Source organism: Elephas maximus, chromosome 12 (genome assembly GCF_024166365.1).
Source record: "Elephas maximus indicus isolate mEleMax1 chromosome 12, mEleMax1 primary haplotype, whole genome shotgun sequence".
Classification (NCBI taxonomy): domain Eukaryota; kingdom Metazoa; phylum Chordata; class Mammalia; order Proboscidea; family Elephantidae; genus Elephas; species Elephas maximus.
This window is the reverse complement of record NC_064830.1, coordinates 84,181,870-84,206,665: the sequence shown is the minus strand read 5'-3', so window position 1 is coordinate 84,206,665 and position 24,796 is coordinate 84,181,870. Positions and strand designations below refer to the sequence as shown.

Below are 24,796 nucleotides of genomic sequence, written 5' to 3'. Positions count from 1 at the left end.
TAAATCCAAGCTCATTTCTTTCTAAATAATTTGTTACAAATTTTTCCATATATTAAGGGTATTAACCCTTCATCTGTGACACATTTGGTAAATGTTTTTCCCTGTTTCTCATTTGCCTTTTAGTTTCATTAATACTCCTTTTTCAGCATATAACGTAAGTGCATGTGTGTGGTGTGTGTGTGTGTGTGTGTGTGTGTGTGTAAATAACAACCAAATTTTTCTCTTTCCCTTTATGGTCTCTGTCTCCGGTGTCATACATTTAGAAAGTCCTTTCCAATATTTTCTTCTAGTACTTTTAAGGCTTTATTTTTTCACTGAAATCATTATTTCCATTGGAACTTATTTTAGAGAGAGTTCTGAGGAAGGACCTTTATTTTTTTCTTAACATTTAGCCAGTTGTAACAACAAATGTATGAAGCGTTATCTTTTTGCTGCTGATTTGAAATGTCTCTTTTATCCTACATTAATTTCTTATGTATCCCTAATTCATTATAAATTTTCTGCTATGTGCCACTGATTGGTCTCTCTATTCCTGCCTCAGTACCATACTATTTTAATTATCACAGGTTTATAATACATTCAAAAAACCCATTGCATCAAATTGATTCCGACTCATAGTGATCCTATAGGATGGAGTAGGACTGCCCCATAGGATTTCCAGGGAGCAGCTGGTGGATTCAAACTGCTGACCTTTTGGTTAACAGCCATAGCACTTAACCACTGCACCATCAGAGCTCCAGAATACATTTAGTATCTAGAAACAGGTATATCACACCCACCAACCCCTCCCCCAGCATTACTGTACTCTCAAATTTTTCTCGGTATCCCCACCCACTTATTCTTCCAAATTGTATTGGGAATGCCAATCTTTGCCTGCCTTATCCACCATCCCATCTACAAAATTCCAGCTCAGTGGGCAATACAGCATCTGACCTCACACCTCCGGCCAGTGCTGAATGAACCAAGGAAAAACCAATCCATGGTCTGGCCAGCGACCTATGAGTTATGACCCATCTCAAAAGAAAAAACTGGGCCAATGAGAATTTAGAGCAAGGAACTGGGCAGTGCTGAGTGCCGGAGCTAAGGGAGTGGGTGTAGATTTAGGACAGAGAGAAAGAAGAGAGAAGGGGAGAGAGAGAGTACTGAAAGCCAACACACATGTATTTCAAGCTTTGCTTCTGTCTTACAGGGAAGTGTTTTTAAAACTCTTCTTCACTGAGGCCTGCAGATTTCTTAACTTTATTCCTAGGCAGTTTACCTTTTTCACTGCTATTTTAAGTGGGGAAATTTTCCATTTTCTTTTTGAGCAGCTACGGCTGAAATATAGACAAGTTATTCTTGTTTCTGTATTTATTTTGGAACCAGACATTAGTTAAAATAGTTGAGAAGAGCGTTCGATTATTTTCCTGGTAAGTGATCACATCATTTACCATTAATGTTAAGCTAGTCTTTTCCTTTCCAGGACTTATATCTCTTATTTGAGTAAGTGAGCTAAATACATCGGCTATGCCAGGGGCACTCAACCTGGTCATGCCATCCTCTGTGGCATACATGCAAATCTCTCCCAGAGATGGGTTTCCAACCCACCACTACCCACCCCCCAGGCCTTCTGGCTGGGACTCATAGCAATGGTGAGCCACACGAGCCAACGCTCCTGCGTGGCAACCACTTAGTGCAGCTGAGTCGTGGCCATGCTCTTTGGATGAGAAACATACTCTCCAACACACAACAGTCCCCACTGGGCCCACTTGTTGATGCCTGGCCACTGCAGGCATTGATTCTGTAACTCCTGCAGGACACCCTCTCTGCCTAGTGTAGCCAAGGGTGACCATACCCAAACCCAAAACCCGATTCCGACTCACAGCGACCCTATAAGACAGAGTAGAACTGCCCCATAGGGTTTCCAAGGAGCAGCTGGTTAGCAGGAGAGCTCTTAACCACTGTGCCACCACGGTTCCAGAGTAACCATATGACTCAGCAGTCCCACTCCTAGGTACAAACCTAAAAAACTTGAATGCAGGGACTCAAAGAGACACTGTACACCAGTGTTCACTGCAGCATTATTCACAATAGCCAAAAGGTGGAAACAACCCAAGTGTCCATCAACAGAAATGGTGAACAAAATGTGGTATAACCGTATGATAGAATATTATTTAGCCATAAAGAGAAATGAAGGGCTAATACATACTACGACATGGATGAACCTTGCAAACATAATGCTAAGTAAAACAAATCAGAAACAAGTACACAAATATTCTATGACCCCACTTATATGAAATATATAGACTAGACAAATGCACAGAACCAAAAGTGTATTAGTGGTTATCAGGGGCTGGGGGAGGAGCGAATAGGGGTTATTGCATAAAGGGTACTGTGTTTCTGTTTGGGTTCATGAAAATCTTTTGGAACTAGATAGTGGGTTGCACAACATGGTGAATGTAATTAATGTCACTGTCATGGATTGAATTGTGTCCCCCCAAAATATGTGTCAACTTGATTAGGCCATGATTCCCAGTATTGTGTGGTTGTCCTCCATGTTGTGATTATAATTTTACATTAAAGAGGATTAGGTGGGATTGTAACACCTTTATTGAGGTCACATCCCTGATCCAATGTAAAGGGAGTTTCCTTGGAGTGTGGCCTGCACCACCTTTTATCGTACAATAGATAAAAGAAAAGGGAAGCAAGCAGAAAGGGGGAACTTCATACTACCAAGAAAGATGCATTGGGAACAGAGCGTGTCCTTTGGACCCAGGATTCCTGCGCAGAGAAGCTCCTAGTCCAGGGGAAGATTGATGACAAGGACCTTCCTCCAGAGCTGACAGAGAAAGCCTTCCCCTGGAGCTGATGCCCTGAATTTGGACTTCTAGCCTGCTAGACTGTGAGAGAATAAATTTCTCTTTGTTAAAGCCAACCACTTGTGGTATTTCTGTTGCAGCAGCACTAGATGACTAACACAGTCACTGACTTGCACACTTAAACATGGTTGAAGTAGCTATTTTTTGTTATATATATTTTACCACAATAAAAAAAAAAAAAAGGTTAACCATATGAAACAAGGCTGCACCCATTCACTGAGCCTCAGAAAGACAAAAAGACTCTCCCTCAGATCCAAGTGAGGGTCTTCAACTTTACAGGAAACAGGAGTTGTCTTCCTTCTTCCGGGAAGGCAGTACAAGTACAAGCCAGCTCCAACCCTAAGTGGCTTCAAAACATTAAGCATTCAACCTGCAGATTCAGCTCCGATTTGGTGCTGGAACCAGCAAGGTATGAGAAGCCACATCCATTCCAGCAGGGGCAGGCAGGAGGCTAGAACTGGTGAGCTGGCCCTCAACCTTTTATAGGATTCAGTGCACCTTAAAGAGGTGGTTTAGTAGGGTATTTAAAAGGTGAGGGTCTATCCAAGGCACAAAAATTGGTCTCTATTCACCTGGAGCAACAGAGGAAGAAGGAGAGTCAGGAACTGGAGAAGGTAATGGAATGTGTGGCTAACTGTCTCCATGAATACCTGCCTCCTCTGCCATGAGGCCAGAAGATTGGATGGTGCCCGGCTACCATTACTGAACATTTTTATAAAGAATTCTATAGAGGAACCCTGATCAGAAACGGGAAAATGTAGAACAGAACTCCAATTCTCATGGAATCCAGAATTTCTGGCTAGATGAGCCCCTGAAAACTATTGCCCCGAAATAATCTTTAAGTAAACCAAAAATATAACCTGAAGTCTTCTTAAAGCTAAACAATAGTTTAGCTTAATTATTTAAAAAATGTCTGCCTTGAGTATTATGCTCTTTTAAGAACTGCATATAAAGGAACAAATTGACAACACCAACTCAAAAGGTTAGATAGGAACCTAAAGAGGCAATGAGTTTACGTTAATGGGGAGGAACAGCTCAGAAAAGGAGGGCGAGAATGGTTGTACTACTAGAAGAATGTAATCAATGTCAATGAATTATACATGTAGAAACTGTTGAATTGGTATACGTTTTGCTGTATATATTCTCAAGAAAATTAATTTTTTTTTTTTTTTTTAAAAAGGCGAGGCTCTAGGTCAGGTGCCCTGGATTCAAAACCCATCCCCATCATGTGCTAGCTGTGTGTCTTCCTCATGTTGCTTAACCTCTCTGGGCTTCAGGTTCCTCATCTGTTAAATAAAGAAAACAGTATTTATTTTGTGGGAATGCTATGGGGAGTGAATTACCTAAGCCCCTTAAAGGGTTGGCAGGCAAGGAGTAGGCAGGCAATAAGTACCAGCTATTTATTTATTTATGTATTAGTTATTGTTTCCCAGGGCATCCCTGAGTCAGTCTACTGAGTTGTAAGTTTTCCCAATAAGCTCCATATATATTGCCACTTCCTGGACTTCAGTCTTATTTTCTGCACCAGTTCCCTCCACAAAAGCTATAAGCCATTCACTTATTCATCCATTTATTCACCTGATATTTGCTGAGCATCTTGCCCTGTCACATGCTGGATGAGTAAAATCAGACACAGGGCCTACCCTCGTGGCTCCCAGTCTAGTTAGAGAAACAGAAGAAAAGCAGAAACAGAAGTACAGTTACAACTGCTGTCAAGGAGAAGTTCACGATGCTTTAAAAAAAAAAAAACGGTTTCCATCAGGCTGACTCCAACTCATGGCGACCCCATGTGTGTTAGGGTAGAAGTGCATTCCATAGGGTTTCTAGTGGTTGTGAACTTTTGGAAGTAGATCGCCAGGCCTTTCTTCCAAAGTCCACCTCTTGGACTTGAACCTTCAACCTTTAGGGTAGTAGCCAACCGTTTACCTGTTGGTGCCACCCAAGGGCACTCATGATGCTTAGAGTATTGACAATGAGGGATTCAGCTGGTCAGAAAGGTCAGGAAGGGCTTCCCTGAGGAAGTGACCCTTGTGCTGAGATCTGAAGGAGGAGAGGGCAAAATGCGGGGCACATCCACCTGGCTGGGGCTCTGCCCTCCAGAGGGGACATATTCAGCTGTATGGGGCCCTCCTTCAACCCAGGTAGACCTGGCTAACACCATCCACTGCCACCTGCCTGGCTGCCAACTCTGCTCAGCCCCTGTGCCCTGTAACCAGCTTGGAACTCTTCACCACTGACCCCATCCCCCCACGAGAGGAGTTTAGGATAAAGATAATGAGTCAGACCCTGAAGTTAGTCATCCTGATTCTTCCCAGTCATGCAGCCTTGAGCAAATTACTTAACTTATATAAGCCTTGATCGTTTCACCTGTAAAATGGGGATAATAGCTGTTACGTGGTAAGACAGTATAGCACAGTAGCATACGCTGCAAGGCCAGGCTGCGTGGGTTTGAATCCCAACTCAAAAACTTCCCAGCTGTGTGACTTTAGGCAGGTTCTTTAACCTCTCTGTGCTTCCTTCAGTCACCTTAACTTTAAAATGGATATAATAACAAACAGCACCTAAATCCTTATAGGGTAGTGAAGATTCAATAAGCTAATTTTTTTAAAGGGCTCAACAGAGTGCCTGACACATTATGCCATATAAGCATTTGTTGACTATAATAGAGTAAAATATGCCTGCTTTCTAGATTTGTGAGGCATACCGTATGCACTTGATAAATGTTAGCTTAAAATAAAAGCTACATCTGTGATCTTGGGCAAGCCACTTCCATGTTCTGGTCTCAGTTCCCCTTCAGAAGACAAAGGGCAGGGGTGAAGCTGGGTATTCCCCACGGACCCTCAAGTTCTGACAACCCAGGTAGGCTAGGCGGTTCTCGGACTCTGCAAGCCTCTTCCTGTGGAGGCTACATTGCTGAATGCATCACTCCAAGCATACGGTAGTTGTTTCAGGAACAGTCACACTGAACAGATCACACCCTCACGTTATAAATAAATCCTCCATCACCCACAAAACACACACACCCATCCTCTCCCCTCCCCACATCGCCTCCCCCAAGGAAGGGCACCATAGCCAGCTGAGCGCAGTGGTCTGAGCACTCCTCTCTCCCCGAGGTGAGAGTTTCGCCTGAATGCAGGACCATGACGATCCAAGGCTGACCCAAGTTTACTCCACTTGCAAAGATGCTGTCGGCTTGATTTCTAGCTCCCTGACAGCTCCTGCTGCACAGAAGCACCAGGCACACCAAAGTCTGCATTTCAGAGGAAGAGCCTTTATGTAGAAGGACATGGTAGCTAGTCAATCGCAGAGAGGCCTCTTGTTTATGCAAGGACACTATTGAAGCAAATGCCTGCTGGTCCACCATCAGTGCCTGAGACTCTGGACCCACCAAACCCATGTAGGGTCTAATCACACCCTGAAAGCAAAGATCTTAAACCCTTAGGTCCATACAGACAAGGAGTCCCTGGGTGGCGCAAGTAGTTAAGCACTTGACATACTAGCCCAAAAGCTGGCTGTTCTAACTCACCCAGAGGCACCTCAAAGGACAGGTCTAATGATCTGCTTCTGAATGGTCACAGCCTTGAAAACCCTATGGAGTAGTTCTCCTCTGCACACAGGGGTTGCCATGAGTTGGAATCAACTCCACAGCAGCTAACAACAGCCAAGGGCCCTAACTGGAGAAGTCAGGTTAGGAGCTGCTGACTCTGCTATGAGCACCCTTTTTCCAAGGCCTGACCTCACCCTTCACCCTTTACCAAAAACATCACCAAGATGCCTCTCTGTTCTACAAATAGTTATTAAACATCTAGTATTCCAGACACATGCTGGGTGCGGAGTAAGCAAACAGGGCAGACGCTGACTGCACTTCCTAAGATTTATGGATTCCGGTCAGGATATCAAAACTCAAACCCACTGCTGTGGAGTTGATTTCAACTCATAGCAACTTTATAGGGTTCCCAAGATTGTACATCTTTATGGAAGCAGAATGCCACATCTTTCTGCCAGGGAGCAGCTAGTGGGTTTGAACTGCCAGCCTTTTTGGTTAGCACCCAAGCGCTTAACCACCATGCCACCAGGACTCCTTCCAATGGGATAATCATTATAATAATAAGTACATATTTAAAAAAAAAAAAAAAAAAACCACAACTGTCGAGTCGATTCCAAGTGTCTGGCGGATTCGAACTGCCAATCCCTTGGTTAGCAGCAGTAGTACTTAACCACTACGCCACCAGGGTTTCCCAAGTATATACATAGTATAACTTATATAGTTATAAGTGTTGTACTTGAATCTCACAACAGCCACATGGAATTGGTTTATTATTATCCCCAATTTACAGGGGAGGAAACCGAGGCACAGAGAAGCTAAGTAACTTATTTAGACCCAGAATATGAGCTCTCTGCTGCCATGTAAAAAATGTAAAGTAACCACTGTGTGTGACAGCAAGGAGAGGTATGTGGTCCTGTAAGAATGCAAAATAGGGGATGTGACCTGGTCAGGGAGGTCAGGGAGGGCTTCACTGAGGAGGTGATGTTTGAGCTGTGACCTGAAGTATGAGTGTGAATCAACCAGCGGTCTTAATCCTCTATGCACATTAAAATCAACTAGGTGTCTTTTAATCCATTAGAGGTTCTGATTTAATTAATCTAGGAGAGGCTTGAGTCCTTGGGTGGTACAACGTTTAATGCGACCACTGCTACATGCTAAGTGAAAGGTTCGTGTTTCGAGTCCACCCACAGGTGCCTTGGAAGAAAGTCCTGGCAAGCTACTTCCAAAAGACCAGCCATTGAAAACCCTATGGAGTGCAGTTCTACTCTGACACACATGAGGCCACCGTGAGTAGGAGCCAGCTCAGCGGCCACTGGTACTGGTAGAATGGGTCTAGGCATCAGTAGTTGTTTATCAGCTGGTTCTAATGTGCAGCCAGGATTGAGACTCACTGGAGTCAAGGGGCAGAAGGGAGGGAGGAGCATTCCAGGCAGAGGGAACAGCATGTGCAAATGTATGGTGGTCGAAGGGCATGTAGGAAGGATGAGAGATTGAAAGGAGCTCAGAGGGTAAGGGAAGGTGTGCTCAAGAAGAGGTTGGAGAGACAGGCAGATCCAGAGAACTGAAGCCTTTTGAGTAGAGTGACCATAAAATTTATCTTCCAAAGGAGGACTCCTGTGAGAATGACATGGGGTTGGGGGTAGTGGCACAAGCCATTTGGTTGAACCATACAACCACCCCAGGCAAACCAGGATGTATGACCACTCTGCTTATACACCATGTCAACGATTATTGTTGGTGTCCCAAGAACAATGGGAAGCTACTGGCAGTTTTCTGCAAGGAAGACAACATGAGCATATTTGGTTTTTAGAAAGATAACTCCACGACAATACGGAAATGAGATAACCCAGTGAGGCCACGAGGAAGCAAAAAACAGGGCAGGAGGCTGCTGGTGCAGGGAGCCTGCACTAGGCTTCTCCAGGTGGGGAAGGGAAGACACGGTAGTTCATATCAGAGTCTACAGCCAGTCCAAGTTCAAATCCGGCAAGTCAGATGACTTCTCTGGGCCTCAGTTTCTTCCTCTATTAATTGGCACTAAAAGAATATCTTCCTCACAGGGTAAGGTTGAAATGAGCTAATACAGGTAAATCACTTAAAACAGTACCTGGCATATAATCCAAACCCATTGCCGTCAAGTCGATTCCGACTCATAGCGACCTATAGGACAGAGTAGAACTGCCCCATAGAGTTTCCAAAGAGTAGATTCGAACTGCCAACCTTTTGGTTAGCAGCCATAGCTCTTAACCACTACGCCACCAGGGTTTCCTGGCATATAATAGGTCATACATAAATGTTGACTATAACTGTTATTTAGAGGAGCCCTTTTTTTTTTTTCGTGGTACAGTGCTTAAAGTGCTTGGCTGCTAACAGGAGCAGTTTGAAACGCCGGCAGTTCAAACCCACCAGCCGCTTCACAGGAGAAAGATGTGGCAGTCTGCTTCCATAACAGCCTTGGAAACCCTATGGGGCAGTTCTACTCTGTCCTATAGGGTTGCTATGAGCCAGAATCCACTCAACGGCAGTGGCTTTGGTTTTGGTTAGTATAATTGTTATTTAGGAGTTACAACAATAGGATTTGGCAATAGAGAGAATATAGGGGTGAAGGAAAGTCTGGGGAAGGGTCACAAGAACTGACCAGTGCTCAGTGGGATTGAGATATTTGTAACTAAGAGGTGAAGAGTGCCAAAGACAAAGTTGTGTGCAGAAGGCTTAAGATGCAGAATTAAAGTGTGGACCCAGGACCTAAAGACTAAGGCTGAAGGCAGGTCCAAGCTTCTGAGTCAAGCAAACACTTATATAATATGCCAGGCAGTGTTTTAAGCCCTTTACATATATCAGCTTATTTAATAGTGCCGATGTGATAGGTCCACTGCCCATCTATCGTACTCTGGTGGTTTGCATGTTGCTGTGATGTTGGAAGCTATGCCACTGATATTTCAGATTCCAGCAGGGTCACTCCTGGTGGACGGGTTTCAGCAGAGCTGCCAGGCTAAGACAGACCAGGAAGAAAGGTCTGATGATCTAGTTCTGAAAGTCAGCCAATGAAAACCTTATGGATCACAGCCGAGCACTGTCCAACTCGCTTGCTTTGGACACATCATCAAGAGTGATCAATCGCTGGAGGAGGACATCAAGTTTGGTGAAGTAGAGGGCCAGTGAGGGTGAGGGAGACCCTCAGTGAGATGAATTGGGACGATAGCCACAACAATGGACTCGAACATCCCAGTAATCATGAAGATGACACAGGACCAGGCAATGTTTTGTCTGTTATATATAGGCTGCCACGAGTCGGAGTCCACTCAATGGCAGCTATCTCTCTGTCTATGAGGTAGGTACATTATCATGCCCATCTTGTAAATGAAGAAACGGAGGCACAGAGAGGTTAAGTGACTTGCTCGAAGTTGCACAGCTATAAATACCAGAGCCAAGATTTGAATCCAGGCAGGCTGGCTCCAGAGTCCATGCTCTTAGCCACCATGGAAGACCACAATCCTGAGTCTACACATTTCACTCTGCTTCCCCTGAAACTACCAGAAGGAATTTTTTAAAAATAGGAGGAACTCTATTTCAGCTGCAGAAATCAGGGAAAGGTGCCAAGTAAATGCCAGACACTCTCTAAATTTTTTGCAATATATAGAAAAGGTGAGACTTGGGTGGAAAGAAGGGCAACCTGGCCTGGTTTGCCCCAATCCACCCCCATTTAAAAAAAAATTAGAGTGGCAGGGTCTGATGGTGGGTGGGGAGGGCAATTGAATAAACATAAGAAACCAAGATGTGTCCTAGCAGGTGCCCTCTGGCAGCAGCAGGCACTTGATAAATATGCAGGATAATGAATGACCTTCTCACAAAGCCTTCAGAAGCAAGCAGCTGCAGGCCCACGACACGTACAGCAGGGGGCGCTGTAGCAGCTGGTTTCAATCAGGGCTGTGTGCCGGGGCTAGAGAAATGGGTGTGTTGTTACCACGGAGTCAATTCTGACTCATGCTGACCCCATGTGTGCAGAGTAGAGCTGTGCTTCATAGGGTTTTCAAGGCTGTGGCCTTTCAGAAGCAGAGTGCCACACTTGTCTCCTGAGGAACCTCTGGGTCGTTTCGACCTGCGAAACTTTCCTTACTAGTCGGGCGCTTAACTGTTTATGCAACCCAGGGATACCTACAGAAACAGGTGTGCCCAGCTTATTTAGGCCTCAACAACACCACCAGGGCAAAGAGACTTCAGCATGCCTAGATGTTAAGGGCTATGGCTGCTCACCAAAAGGTCGGCAGTTCGAATCCACCAGGTGCTCCTTGGAAACTCTATGGGGCAGTTCTACTCTGTCCTATAGGGTCTCTATGAGTCAAAATTGACTGGATGGCAATGGCTTTGGTAACAGGTTTTGCCTTGCACTGTTGCTCTCCTCACCTACTTCCCAAAGAAAGCTAATTTGACTTTTCCACGTTTTCCCTTCCCCCTTCCTATGTGGGAGATCTTCCACTGACAGACCTAGAGAAGGCAGGGGTTGTCAGCTGATGGTCCAGAGAATGGATCCAGTCCAAAAACATGTTTAAAATGTACTACGGTTGTTGTAATTCTTGAATGATATGCCAAGATCTAAATTTAGGAGATTTCAAACTTCTTATGAAAAACTGAAAAATCTGGACCTTGATGCTAAAAGAACAGTAATTTAAAAAAAAAAAAAAAAGGGAGCTAAACAGCACCTGCCCCTTTGGGACAGGTGTACCCACTCCAGTTGGAAATCCCCTATTATTGCACACTGGGCTCACTAAAATTATGTGTCTGACCCCTACAAAACCAACCATCTTGATGAATGTAACGCTCCTCCAGTTGCCAAGGAGTCAATGCCAACTCATGGCCACCCCATGTGTATCAGAGTAGAACTGTGCTCCGTAGGGTTTTCAATGGCTGATTTTTCAGAAGTAGACCACTAAGACTTTCTTCCAGTGCTCCTCTGGGTGGACTCAAACATCCAACCCTTTGGTTAGCAACCGAGCATATTAACCATTTGCACCACCCAGGGACTCAGAATAGAATGCTAAACTAAAACCTAAACCCATTAATGCTACACATCTTTTCAAAGCCATGTGGCCACAAACATTTCATTAAGTACATTAAGGAAAGAAGCCAGACACAAGAGAGGATCTACTGCATGATTCCATTTACATGAAGTTTAAAAACAGGCAAACTACTGTTGGAATTACTGTTGGCCTGGGGAGTGGTTACATCGGTGGAGGGACAAGAGGCGTAGACACTGGCAGGGGGCACAAAAGGGCTTCTAGGGCTCTGGTTATGCAGAAATGTCCACTCTGAGAATTCACCAAGCTGATCATTTTGGATGTAAAATAAACAGTTTTCAAAAAATCCTGAGACCAGTACATAATAAAACCAGCATCTTTGAATCCAAATTCTAAATTCCTAGAAGAGAGAATCTGAATGCTCCTCACTTCTAAGGAACATTCTGGTTGTGTTTCTTCTAAGACTGATTTGTTCCTTTTTCTGAAAGCCCCTGGTATATTCAATACTCTCAGCCAACACCACAATTCAAACGCATCAATTCTTCTTGTCTTCCTTTTTCATTGTCCAGCTTTCACATGTATATGAGACAGGTAAAGTGCTTAGAACAGAATAATATCTATGAATGCTGGCTCATAGATATTATTTAAAAGAATACTTCAAAATCCTAGAATTCCAGACCACCAGGGGTAGGGGAAGCCCTTGGGGGAATACAAGTCAGGGATAGAAAGAAGACCAGACATAAGCCCTCTTGACTCCAAGACCAGAGTCTTTCACATTTCTCCACGCTACCTCTTCCCAGGGCCATCTTCCTTTTCGTTTCTCTGTTTTCACCAAATCTCCAGGCTCCAGAGGCCAGGGACTTCTGGGAAATGACTTTTATCAGGCTCTGAGGCTAGGCCTGCCCCCCAACCAGGAAAAGCCAAAATAATTCATAAGACAGGGCTCTCAGCCTCACTCAGTCCCAGCAGCTCTCCTCTTTGTGCAGGGGAGAAGCTGTTGGCTGCATTTCTCGGGACACTGCACATCATGGGTTTACTTCTTCCTCCACAGCATGAAGCTCTGTGTCTCAGTGACAGGAAGGAACAAAGGGCTGTTTAGAAGCAATTTGCTGTGACCTTTACGTGCTGGCTCTGCATTGCAGAAGCCGTCACGGGCACATAGCAAATGAGAGCAGAAGAACCGTGTGGAATTTACTTGCCAGTTAAAAGAAAGGTATTTTATCATATTAACCAAAAACTGTTGCTGTCGAGTCAATTCCGATTCATAGCATCCCTATAGGACAGAATGGAACTGCCCCCCAGGGTTTCCAAGCCTGTAATCTTTATGGAAGTGAACTGGCACATCTTTCTCCCAAGGAGCAGCTGGTAGGTTTGAACCACTACCTTTCAGGTAGCAGTCGAGCACATAACCACTGTACTACCAAGGCTCCTTACCACTTTATTAGACCTTCCCCCCAACCAGTTCATGGGAAGAGCCTTTTACTTCCATTTTGTGGGAAGCAGACGGAGGCATGTCATGCCAAAAATAAGGCTGGGATTTTGAGATCTACAATCTAAGACCTGAAAAAGCCCATGGTGGTCATAATGGCAGTTAACATTATTATGCACCCTAACATGGCTTAAAACTCATCTAATCCTCACCTGAACCCTATGTTATGGGGGGCTATTTTATCTTCTTTTTACAGATAAAGAAATTGAGGCCGAGAGGTTAGGTAACTAGCCCAAGATTATTCACTCGGTCAGTGGCAAAGGTGGAATTCAAACCCAATTTGGCTCCAGAGCCACGTGATGCCTGATGGGTAACCCATTTACCCAACAGAATCACCTGAAGAACTTTTCAAAAATAGATTCCTAGGCCCTTATCATGGGGACATTGGTGGTTCAATGGTAGAATTCATTCTCTTCTTCCAGGCAGGGACCTGGGTTCAATTCCCGGCCAATGTATCTCATGCACGGCCACCACTGTCAGTGGAGGCTTGCGTGTTGCTGTTATTCTGAACAGCTTTCAGCAGAGCTTCCAGACTAAGGCAGACTAGGAAGAAAGGCCTGGCAATCTACTTCCAAAAAATCAGTCAGTGAAAACCCTGTGGATCACCACGATCACTCCGCAACTGATCATGGGGATGACGCAGGACCTGGAAGGGTTTTGTGCCATTGTACATGGGGTTGCCATGAGTTAGGGCTATCTTGACAGCAGCTAAAAACAGCAACAGGCCCTTATCTGTGTCTCTTCTTTCGGGTCTCCTTTTATCAGGTTATCCAAGTAATCCTTAGGCATCCCAGCTATCTATCTGTAGTCTGAAAAGTAGCGTTTACAAATTAGAGTGGTCACATATTGTTTTCATCTACCCAACATGCACGCTTCCGTTTTTTTTTTTTTTTGGTACCTCCATTTTCCTTTGAAAGCCATCCACTCCACCGTGTTCAGTCTTGGAGGGAATCCTTAGGCATCCAAACTATATATCTTAGTCCAAAAAATTGCATTTACAGCTTGCAGTGGCCATGTATTATTTTCATCTACCCAACACCCATACTGCCTTTTGTTGTTGTTGTTGTTGTTACCTCTGTTCCCCTTTGAAAACCATTCCACCCCACTGTGTTCAGTCTTGAAGGGGATACCTTTAAGACCCAATTAAGTTTTCATTAAGTAACTTGAGACTGGTCAAATAATCTCTCTACTTCTGGAATTTGAATACATGGCCAAAGTGACACAAGAACCAAAATCAGATAGAAATGATCTGGTTGTTTAGGTTTCCTTTCAATTCTCTAAAGTATACCATATCGACTCAAGCAAGTCCCACCAGGGTTGGCCAATCATATCATACCAGTTTATGGAGGTTGAGATCACCCCCCTCTGATGCCAAATGTGTTGTGGATAATAAATTCCACTCCACAAGCCAACTGCATCCTGTAGAAATCACAGCATCCCTTCCCTGGTCAGTTCAGACCTCAACTGCCAACAAAGCCCTTTCTCTCTTATCTCCATTCACTCAGGGCTAGGTCAGTGGATACCAGCCTTTCTCTGTTTCTTAGGTTCAATAATTCGTTGGAATAAACCACAAAACCCAGGGGAAGCAGATATTTTTAAAATAGCAGAAAAAAGGGATACAAACACATAGGGCAAGATCTGGGAAGGGTCTTTGTACAGAGCTTCCATGTTTCCAGGGGATGCACTGACCCTCCCAAGAACAGATGTTCACTCCCACCAACCAGGAAGCTCAGTTGAGCCTCCACCTTCCAAGGCCTTTATAGGCAGTCCTCAGGTTACAAACATCTGACTTACATACAACCTGTAGTTACAAACCAACCCCGGTAAAGCCTATTATATTAAAACTTTGATATACATACAATGGTTTGTAATAACAAACGGGTGCTACTTTGTGACATACATCAAAACATTATCATTATTGTGTTATTATGTTGAAGATGCTTTACTGTATCTGGACATGTTTCTTTAATGTTTTCATGCATAGAAAGGTATACTATATGCTACATACTAAGACAAACATTTTACTAACTGACATTAGATACAAACTGTACCTACTGTTCCAACTTACATCCAAATTTGATTTAAAGACAGATTTAGGAACAGACTCCTTCATCATCTGGAGACTGCCTATATTGGCCTCACTCCGTGGCCATGATAGATTACATCATGTATCCCGAGGCTGAGTCAGCATCAGACCCCCAGGTGACCCCTCTTGGTCTAGTCAGCCCCTACTCATTGGCCTCAGGTATGGTCTGGCTCTCAGAAACCAGGACCAAAGGTCAAATTGTTTACTGCAAGAGGGTTTCATGCTTCACAATAAATTCACAGTAAATTTATTTATTGCACTTTTGCAATAAATTCCTTTCTACAACTTTGCAATAAATTCCTTCCCAACTTAAGCTAGCCAAAGTTGTTTGTTACACGCAATCAAACACTACATACGGATTCCTGAGTTTTGAAAATTTTGTACACCCATGCAGGCACCACCCCAATCAAGATACTGAACATTCCCATCACCCTAGACACTGTGCCATTTTCATCACCACACAGCATTCAATCATATGGATATATTTGATTTACGTAAACCTATTGGTGGCCATTTCGGTTCTCAAATTTTTGTTACTATAAATAATGATGTAGTAAACATCACTTTAGTTTACTATGGAAAACCCTGGTGGCACAGTGGTTAAGAGCTATGGCTGCTAACCAAAAGGTCGGCAGTTCAAATCCACCAGGCGCTCCTTGGAAACCCTATGGGGCAGTTCTACTCTGTCCTATAGGGTCGCTATGAGTCAGAGTCAACTCAACAACAATGGGTTTTCTTCTAGTTTACTATACGTACTTGTCTTTAAATAATTCCTCAGCAAAATTCCTAAATTGAAATTCTTAGGTCAACAGAGGGACACATTAAGGCTTTTGATACATATTGATAAATTGCTCTTCAGAAAAATTATACTAAGTTACAACATACCCCTCTTTCTCCTGTTTATGTTTTTTACCTTGAGTCCTATTTCTTTTGATCTTATTACTAAAACCATGTTTTATTTTTATGTGCAATTTTTTGGTATAAATTTGCCCCTTATATTTTTAACCTGTATTTTTAGTTTCTTTTATACACTGCCAAGAATTGTACATTGCTTATCCATTTGACAGTCTTTGCCTTTTAGTAGAAATTTTCAATCCATTAACGTTTGTTCAGTAACTGATACTCTGCTATCACTTCTACCATCTTAATTTATGTTTTCCAGGTTTTATGGTTCCTTGCTGCCTTATTTTTATCTTTGTTCCTATATTTTGTTATGTGAATCAAAATTTTCATTGTTTTTATCTCTAGATTGCTTCCTTTACATTAAAAAAGGTCTATTTGAACCAATATGCCTATGCTAAAACTAGTATTAAATAGTTGTTCACTATCTTATTTAGGATTTGTAAACTTGTGAGATTGGCCTATAGTTTACTATTTTATGCCAACTTTATTAGGTTATTTATTGCGCCTGTTGTGGTTAAACCAGTTTTTAATAATAAACTGTGGTAGCTACTGATTTTATCAGTTCATCAAAGTTTCCCATCCCCCCTTCTTCTTGTAACATACGCTGCTTCTTTAGCCACCATAGGGATGGCCATATGGTCCTAGCCTGATAAATTATAAGAGGCTATTCTCCTAGCAACAGAGATCAACCAATCAGACCCCTTCCCTGAGACTGATTATGGATGCAAGGAGAAAGAAGGCCAACTTTTCTACTAGGGTTTCTACTTTTTCCATGGGGTCAACTGTAGCCATATTCATAGACATGCCCTGTCTACAGTAGGAGCAAATGAGACAAGGACAAAACAGATGCACCAGTCAGAGTCCCGGCAGGAAACACGCATACTCAAATTAAGGTAGTTTAAAGAAGGTTTTTTTTAAAAGTAGTATTTATAAAGGTATGGACACGGTGTCAAGAAACCACAAGGGATACTGCAGGAACCTGGTGTGATGGTTAATTTTATGTGTCAACTTGGCTAGGCTATGGTTCCCAGCTGTTTTGCAAAACACCAGCCTAGTTGTTGTTACAGAATAGGTACATGTACTCTTATAGAGTAGTTACATGTGACTAAATAGGTTGGTCTTAAGTAAAGCAGATTACCTTCCATGTATAAAACCAAAAACCAAACCCATTGCCGTCAAGTCGATTCCAACTCACAGTGACCCTACAGGACAGAGTGGAACTGCCCCATAGAGTTTCCAAGGAGTGCCTGGTGGATTCAAACTGCCAACCTTTTGGTTAGCAGCTATAGCACTTAACCACCATGATAATGCAATCAATTGATTAACTGAAGGCCGTGAGAGCAAAAAAGGAGTTTTCCTAGGGTATGTTCTGCCTCCAGACTATGAATAGATATTTTGGCAGAACTCTGACCTCATTCTTCCCAACACCTGACCTGTAGAGCTTAGGATGCAAGCCTGTAGGAGTCTCCAGCCTGTCAGCTAACCCGCAGATTTTGGACTGCCAGTCCCGTAAACTGCATGAACCAATTCTGTGAAGTAAATCTCTCAATTGATAGATAAGGCAATAGATAGATTAGATAGGTAGATCGATCACTTGATCAATCATTGGTTCTGTTTCTCTAGAGAACACTGACTAAGACACCAGGGGTTAGTAAGAGCAAAGGGCTGAGGACAGGGAGTAGCTCCTGAAACCCAAAAGGAGAGAGTTGTGTAGAGAAGACTGCCCTAGAGGAATATGACCTTCAGTCAAAGAGCAAAGCCAGTCCAGTGATACATACCCTGAGCTCACTCTCCCTTCACTCTCCAATCTCTTTTTAGCCTCTCCCCTTGAGCTTAAACAGAAGTCACAGAGTAAGGAGCCCTAAATGGTGCAGTCCTTACAGGTCACTCTCCCAGCAGGAGAGCACAAGGGATACGGAAGGGCAGGAGGGACACCTGGCCTAGCAGATGAGGGCTAGGGTGATAGACTGCAGAAGTGGCCACAAATTCTTCCTGTATGCTCCTTTGCGGTGTGACTTTGCAGCTCCATCCAGCAAGAGGTAAAGTCACCACCCTCGAATCTGATCTTGGCCATAACAAATGTGGTGCAAGCGAGGGCTTGAAAAGCACCTGTGCTTTGGGAATTGCCTTCTTTTTCTATACTTGGAGGCCTGAGACCAGCATGTTGATGAGCCTCAGCTAGCCTACTAGAAGAAAACAGGCCACATGAAGGAGAAATGAATTGCCCCAGACAACAGCCTGCGAACCATCAATCACGTCAGTGAGACGATCCTAGGTGATCCAGGACCAGCCAAGCAACCAGCCGACCAAGACATTAGAGAGAGAGCTTGGCAGAGATCAGCTGAATAGACCCAGATCAGAAAAACTACTGAAATAACCCACAGAATCATGAGAGAGAATAAATGATTGTTGTTTTAAGCCAGTCAACTTTGGGAAGTTTTGTTACATAGCAAAAGCTAACTGATACAGCAAATAGTAAGGGAACATCTTGAAAGTATTGGAGTCTCCATTTTAGTTTGAGACCCTTGACCCAGAAGCTCTTATTCTATTCCTAATGTCCTTCTTATGAGCCAATAAATTTTCTTCCTATTGCTAACTTGAGTTGGATTTCTGTCACTTTTTTTTTCTTCTTGTGTAATCTGATATAGTTTAAAATGAGCAGAAATTCTTCATTCTTCTAAAGGTTAAAATAACTTACCCGTGAAGCCTATTGGTCTGAGACTTTTGGAGAAGGAAAGACTTATGGAACAAGTTCTCATTTCCTTCTTGGTTATTTGTCTATTCTGATTTTCAATATCTTCTCGAAACAAAATTGGCCATTTAAAATTTCCTAGAAAATCACAGTGGCATATAATTACATAATTCCCTTGTAATGCTTTTATTTCCCTTTATTAAATCTTCAACATTAAGCACATGATTTATCATTTTTAATACATTTCCTCAAAAGTAAGGCTTGATTAAGAAACACAAAAGAATACACTCAACATCAATGCCACCATCCTTAACTGAGCTGATTTAGTAATGGAATCAGGATGGCACAGGACATAACAGTGGATTTTATACAGACCTTGCCTCTAGGGAAAAGAAATTATTTCTCAAAGTATAAAATGTTGAAGAAAGGTGCCTTAGACAAACCAGTAAAGAGTTCTTTTGTACTTTTATACTGCCTGGCACAGAGTTCCTGCTCAATGAAGTTACCTATTATTATTAGCTATTATTCCTTGGCAGGTCAGCAAGTAACCTGGATCCTTTCTCAAGCAGGAGAGACTCCTCAAGGTATTAATAATAATTGTTTAAAAAAAAAAAAAACATTTATTGAGTGCCTTCTTTGTGCCTGACACTCATCTGGGTGTGGTTCAAGCAATCTCTCATGAATACTCACCAAAAAAAGCTATGATTTAAGTATTATTATCTCCATTTAACGATATAAACTAGGGACCAGAGAATGTAAATTATTTTCCCAAGGTCACTGGAGCAGGCAACGGAACAGCAGAGTTGGAATTTGACACCAAGGCTTTCTGGCTCTACCGTCCAGGTCTTTTCTTGGCATAGCATCACAGAAATTGTGGTTTTGTGTAAAGCGATGAAGGTGGAAACAGGAATTACTTCATAAGGTCATGCTCATGGTGGAGAACTGTAGCGAATTATTAGCACACTCATGATTACTGAGAGAGGTGGAGCAATCGAAATGCTCTTACCTAAGCGTATCAAGGGCTTACTATGTCACAGGCACTGTGCTGAGCACGTTTGTGCAATGGCTTAATCCTTTTGCTGTTAATCCTTTTGTGTTTTTTGTTTGTTTTCTTTTTGTTAACGCTTTTGCATTTAAAACTTTGTTTTTAATTATCACAACAAAGCTGTATGGTTGGTAATGATATACCCATTTTATAGATAAGTAAACTGATGCCCAGAGAGGTAAAATGACATGCCCAAGGTCCCCTAATAAGTAACTGACAGAATCAGGCCCTGAACTCTTAATCACCATTGTCTTTGGGTGTGATCCATACACTGCCATCAAAACTCTTAACCACCATTGTCTTTGGGTGTGATCAATACACTGCCATCAAAACTCTTAACCACCATCGTTTTTGGGTGTGATCGATACCCTGCCATCTGAACTCTTAACACCCACTGTCTTTGGGTGTGAGCAACACACTGCCATACTATCTATCTGTAGCTGGGGATCGTTAGTTCAGTTGGGGGCCTGGGGTAGGGAGTCAATGAGGTGCACTCTCTTGACCAGGCCATCTATGAATCTCTGAAGCACACCAAGCCCTGCAGATCTATTATGAAGTGCACTGTGATGGTCTCCAGTGTGATGGTTCTGTTCTGTAGTGGCCCCTTGGGACAACAGGATCTACAATAAATTGCAACTTTGACCACAGATTCTTCCCCACCCGTGGAGCAGTGGCGTCTATTTCTTTATCCCTTGAGTCTGGGTTTGACCATGACACTAGCTTTGTCCAAAGGGACATTAGCAAACATGATGCAGAGGCTTAAAAAGCACTTGTGTACTGGGGCTTGCTCTTTTGCTGTGCTTGGAACCCTGAAACCATCAGGTGAACAAGGCAGTTAGTCAGCTGGAGGATGAGAGGGCATATGGAGGAGAACCAAGACATCTAGGCTGGCAACCTTCTCCATGCCAGTCATGTCAATGGGGCCATCCTAGACCATCCAGCCAACAGCCAACCCAGCAGAGATCCACAGACACAGGTGAGCCCCTGATGCAAATGCCTCACTTACCTCACTCTAGTCCCAATCTTCAGAGAAACTCCTTTCTGTTTCTGAGATCTCTCAGGAGGCTGTGTACATGGTCAGTATTCTGAGTGTTGAGTAACCTATGATGCCCACATGTAATCCTTATGGTGGTATCAGAGACTTGGTTTCTCTAAGAGGTCCAAGAGACAATAGAATTGAGAGTTTCCAACTAGATGAGACCAAGAACTACCAGGATACCTGTAGGTACCCAGAAGTACTATGCATGAACTCTGCCATGTTTTAAGGTCTTCCAATGGTGGGTGCCTATCTATATTGCCCATTGTCATTGGTATTGAATGACTGAGTCCATAGCTCTTTCCACTGGGACAGCACCGAGTTCATAAAATTTCCTCACGTAGCCTAATATGCCAAGATGTAGACCTATCTATAGAATGATGCCAACTATACAAAGATTTACTAATATCCAGAATATTTCCTGCTTCAGACAGGGCTTAGAATAAGAGCCAACAGAGGATGAAGCCCAACACATTCCTTTTTCAGGGATGGAGCCTATGCTTTTCTGCTCCATGAGCTTACCACACACCAGCTCCTCCAAGGTCACACAGGAGGGTAACCCTTCTACCTGCATGAGCCTCAGGGGCAGTCAAAAGAGAGCCTAGATAGGTTGGCAAGCAGGTGTGGCCAGGTCTTTAATCATGCCTCTAACCACAGGCAGGAAAAGGTCAATGAACTGAATCAAGCTGGTTCGGGAGCCTGGGCCCATTCATCATCCTTGGTGCCAACCGACCTTCTTGGAAATGTGTCCAGGGATAAAATCATTCCAGTTACGCTGCCAAATCCCACGCATGCTGGCTGTAGAAAGTCCTTCCTGCTCTCCCCATGCCCAAGGCAATGAAGTTCTGCACCCAGAGAAGGGTCTTATACCACTTATGAGGCCTACAAACCCCTAGGAAGGACTACCAGCTATCAAGCAGAGAACCTGTTCATTCTTTAGACTTCCTTAGTAGACATCCATCCTTGCTGCCTACCTAGTGTGTAGTCATATTATCATCATCTCCTTCATCACCATCACATGTATCAGGTACAGTTCTAAGTACTTTTGCAGATATTTATGCATTTGATCTCCATAAAAAACCCATGAGGTGGGAGCTGTTATTATACCCATTTTTCAGCTGAGGAATCTAAGGCACAGGAAGATTTAAGTGACTTTCCCAAGGTCACACAGATTTCAAACCAGAAATAGTGGCTCCATAGTCTGATTTTAACCACTATACAATATTGCTTCTCTAGTTTGCTGCTGAGGAATCACCTCTCCCCGACTCTCAAGCCATGGGGTGGGCATGTGGGCCCTCATCTCCAGGAGTAGGCACATGACTAGGCCTGGCCAATCAGTATAATCCATCCTACCAGCTACATGTACCTGTGAGCCAATAAGACTGTAGCTCTTGTCACTGGGGTTGCAACAGCCAGGGTCAGATTAACCAGTAAGCACAGTATGCACCAGCTTGCCTTGAGCAAGGTGCTCACAGGCTTAATTGTATTTAGCTGCTAATCTGTGGTAAGCAATTTCACATGGGTTTCATCACATGTTTCATGTGGTAGGGGACAGGTGAAATTGTGCACTGCAGATTGGTGGGAAAGCACAATCGGGCCTGTGCATAACTTGCTTATGGGGTTATCTGGCCCTGGCGACAGTCATCTTGTTCCCATAGGAGAAAAGCTTGCCGGAAAATGAAACTGAGACAGAGGAAGGCTGAGCCAAGAAATGGAGAGATTCCTGGGGACCTCATTTAAGCAACTTGATTCGCTGTGTTTGCAGCAAAGTGTACCCTTGGGCTTTTCAATTTCAGGGACCAACAATTTCCCTTTTCACATAAGCCAGTTTGAGCTGAGTTTGTCTTATACAACAGAAAGCAACGATAGATACAGACAAGATATGGGAAAAAGTATTCTTTTGGCCACTCCTTCAGGATCAAACCTCAGTCTGTACAAGCATTCAGAGCTTTGAATGCTTCATAATGGAGCCAGGCAGTTCCCCCAAACTTCCCTGCCTCTTCTTCCTGGGGATGGGAGAAGGAATTGCACTAAAAGAGCCAGGGAGTTTGGTCTGAAAGCACACGACAAACCATTCGACCCTCATCTCTGCAACCAGGCCAGCAAGGGCTTTGGTTCTTCCATTCAAACTTGGAGTCTTAACCCCAAGCACTATGTTTTCCAAGCAAAGTAAATGGAACATACGCTTTAGAGTGTTCGTGTTGCTATTGCAACAGGTATGCACCTGATTTGTGGCACAGGTGTCCACTTGTCAAAAGCCAGCAGGAGTTGGACAAATGCAATGACAGAGGGTGGTCACTACTTGCTTCAGGGAAGTCCCAGGCAAGGCCGGTCCTTAGAAACCAAATTCAAAATCTAAAAAGCCGAGGTCAGCTGTCAAGTCTAAGTGGGTGAGAACAGGGCCAGTAACATAGACAAAGCCAATGAGAAGGTTCCAAGAAGGTGAACCAAGGCAGGAACAAAGCAGAGAACTAGGGGTGATGGCTGCAGATAGGGTTGGCTGAGCAATGGAAGAGCGTGCATGGTGGAAAGTGGTATATTAGGACAATTTGGGCTGTATATAAAAGAACACCTCTTCCCTCAAACTGAGACTTTACCAAGAGCAGCTTCTTATCTCACACACCCTTTCTGGAGATAATAGAACTCAGAGTTGGCTCAGCAGCTCATCAGTGTCATCAACGACTCAGGTTCCTGCAACTCTTCCCCTCTGCTGTGATCAAGATATCAGCAGCAGTGGCTCCCTCATTGACACAAAATGGCTGCCACAACCCCAAGCAATATTTCCTCACAGAGAGATACTCAAAGGGTACAAAGGAAGGGATGACTCTCACTTATCAGAAAGGAAAAGTCTTTGCTAGAAGTCCTCCCCAGCCTTCCCCTCAGGTCCCATGGAGTAGGACTGGTCACAAGCCTATTCACTAGCTGCAAGGGAGTCTGAGAAAGCAACAATTAGACGTTTTCACATTCTATCATGAGAGATGGCCTCACCAAAAAGGAAGAAGGTAAAGGCTGTGAATGGCTGTTGAGCAGGCAATCAACGATGTACCCCAAACTTTAGACAAACATGTACCAAGATTTTTGCCATATCTTTTTATTATTCATACTATCATTTTACTCAATACTTCCCATAAATCAATTTATTATTTTTGACCCAAAAAACCTTTACTTAAATAGGAAATTTTATATCACTACAATAAATGTAAAACCATTTCTAGATACATTTTTCCAGTCCATATCCAAATACATTCATAATGATTAAAACAAAAATTATTTGTACCTGTTTTACTTGTAAGCATCTCTCATCGCATCAGCAATACTCAGACTTTGGGATGAGTGGTAGCAGGATAAACTCATTTCCTCCTAATTCTTTGGCCCTGATTTTTTTTTTTTTTTTTTTTTTTAATATTAAGGAGCCCCAGTGGTGCAGTGGTTAAAGGGCTTAGCTGCTAACCAAAAGGTTGGTGGTTCAAATCCGCCATCTGCTCCATGGGAGAAAGATGTGGCAGTCTGCTTCCGTAAAGATTTACAGCCTTGGAAACACTATTGGGCAATTCTACTCTGTGCTCTGGGTCACTGTGAGTTGTTGAAAGCAGCGGGTTTGGTTTGGGGTTTTTGGATATTAAGAACTGTCCAACAAAGAGTTACAAAATGCTTTGTAAGGTACGATCATAACCACCTTTTTACAGCAGCCTAACAGTCAAAGACCTCCCCATGGGGAACTAGCTGATTTCTGGTCCAGCCACAGTCCCTCTCAAATGTTTCATTTTCATTAAAAGGAAAACCATCTCAGAGGCCATAGGAACCACTGCCTGCTCAGCCTTGGAATGAAAACGTCTCTACTTACTGTCTAAGTGGACTCACGAACACTTAATCAAAAGGATGCATTTGCCACGGACAGAGAAAGGTGAGCAATGCCTGTTACTTACATCAGAGGCTGGACCCTTGTCAGCTCCTGGGCAGGAGAAGGTAACAAATTCATGGCATCGCTTGTGCACAACAAAGCAGCAGACTGCAAAAGAGAAAATAAAAGGTGAAGTGAACTTGCATCTCACATAGGGGTTAAGTTCTGAAGTTAACTAGGGTTCACAAGATCTAAACAAATGAGCAAAAAAACAACACTGCCATGGA

The 24,796-nt window shown here is 43.4% G+C and overlaps 1 protein-coding gene across 2 annotated transcripts in view; it reads right to left on the bottom strand.

The window, feature by feature from the left end:
• Positions 1 to 24,796, bottom strand: part of PRKCB (protein kinase C beta) — a 390,245-nt gene that overhangs the window by 203,207 nt on the left and 162,242 nt on the right. For both annotated transcript variants that reach the window (XM_049904226.1, XM_049904224.1), the window contains exon 3: positions 24,595 to 24,677. In XM_049904226.1, the coding sequence (XP_049760183.1) occupies positions 24,595 to 24,677 (83 nt within the window). The remainder of the gene's footprint in view (positions 1 to 24,594; positions 24,678 to 24,796) is intronic.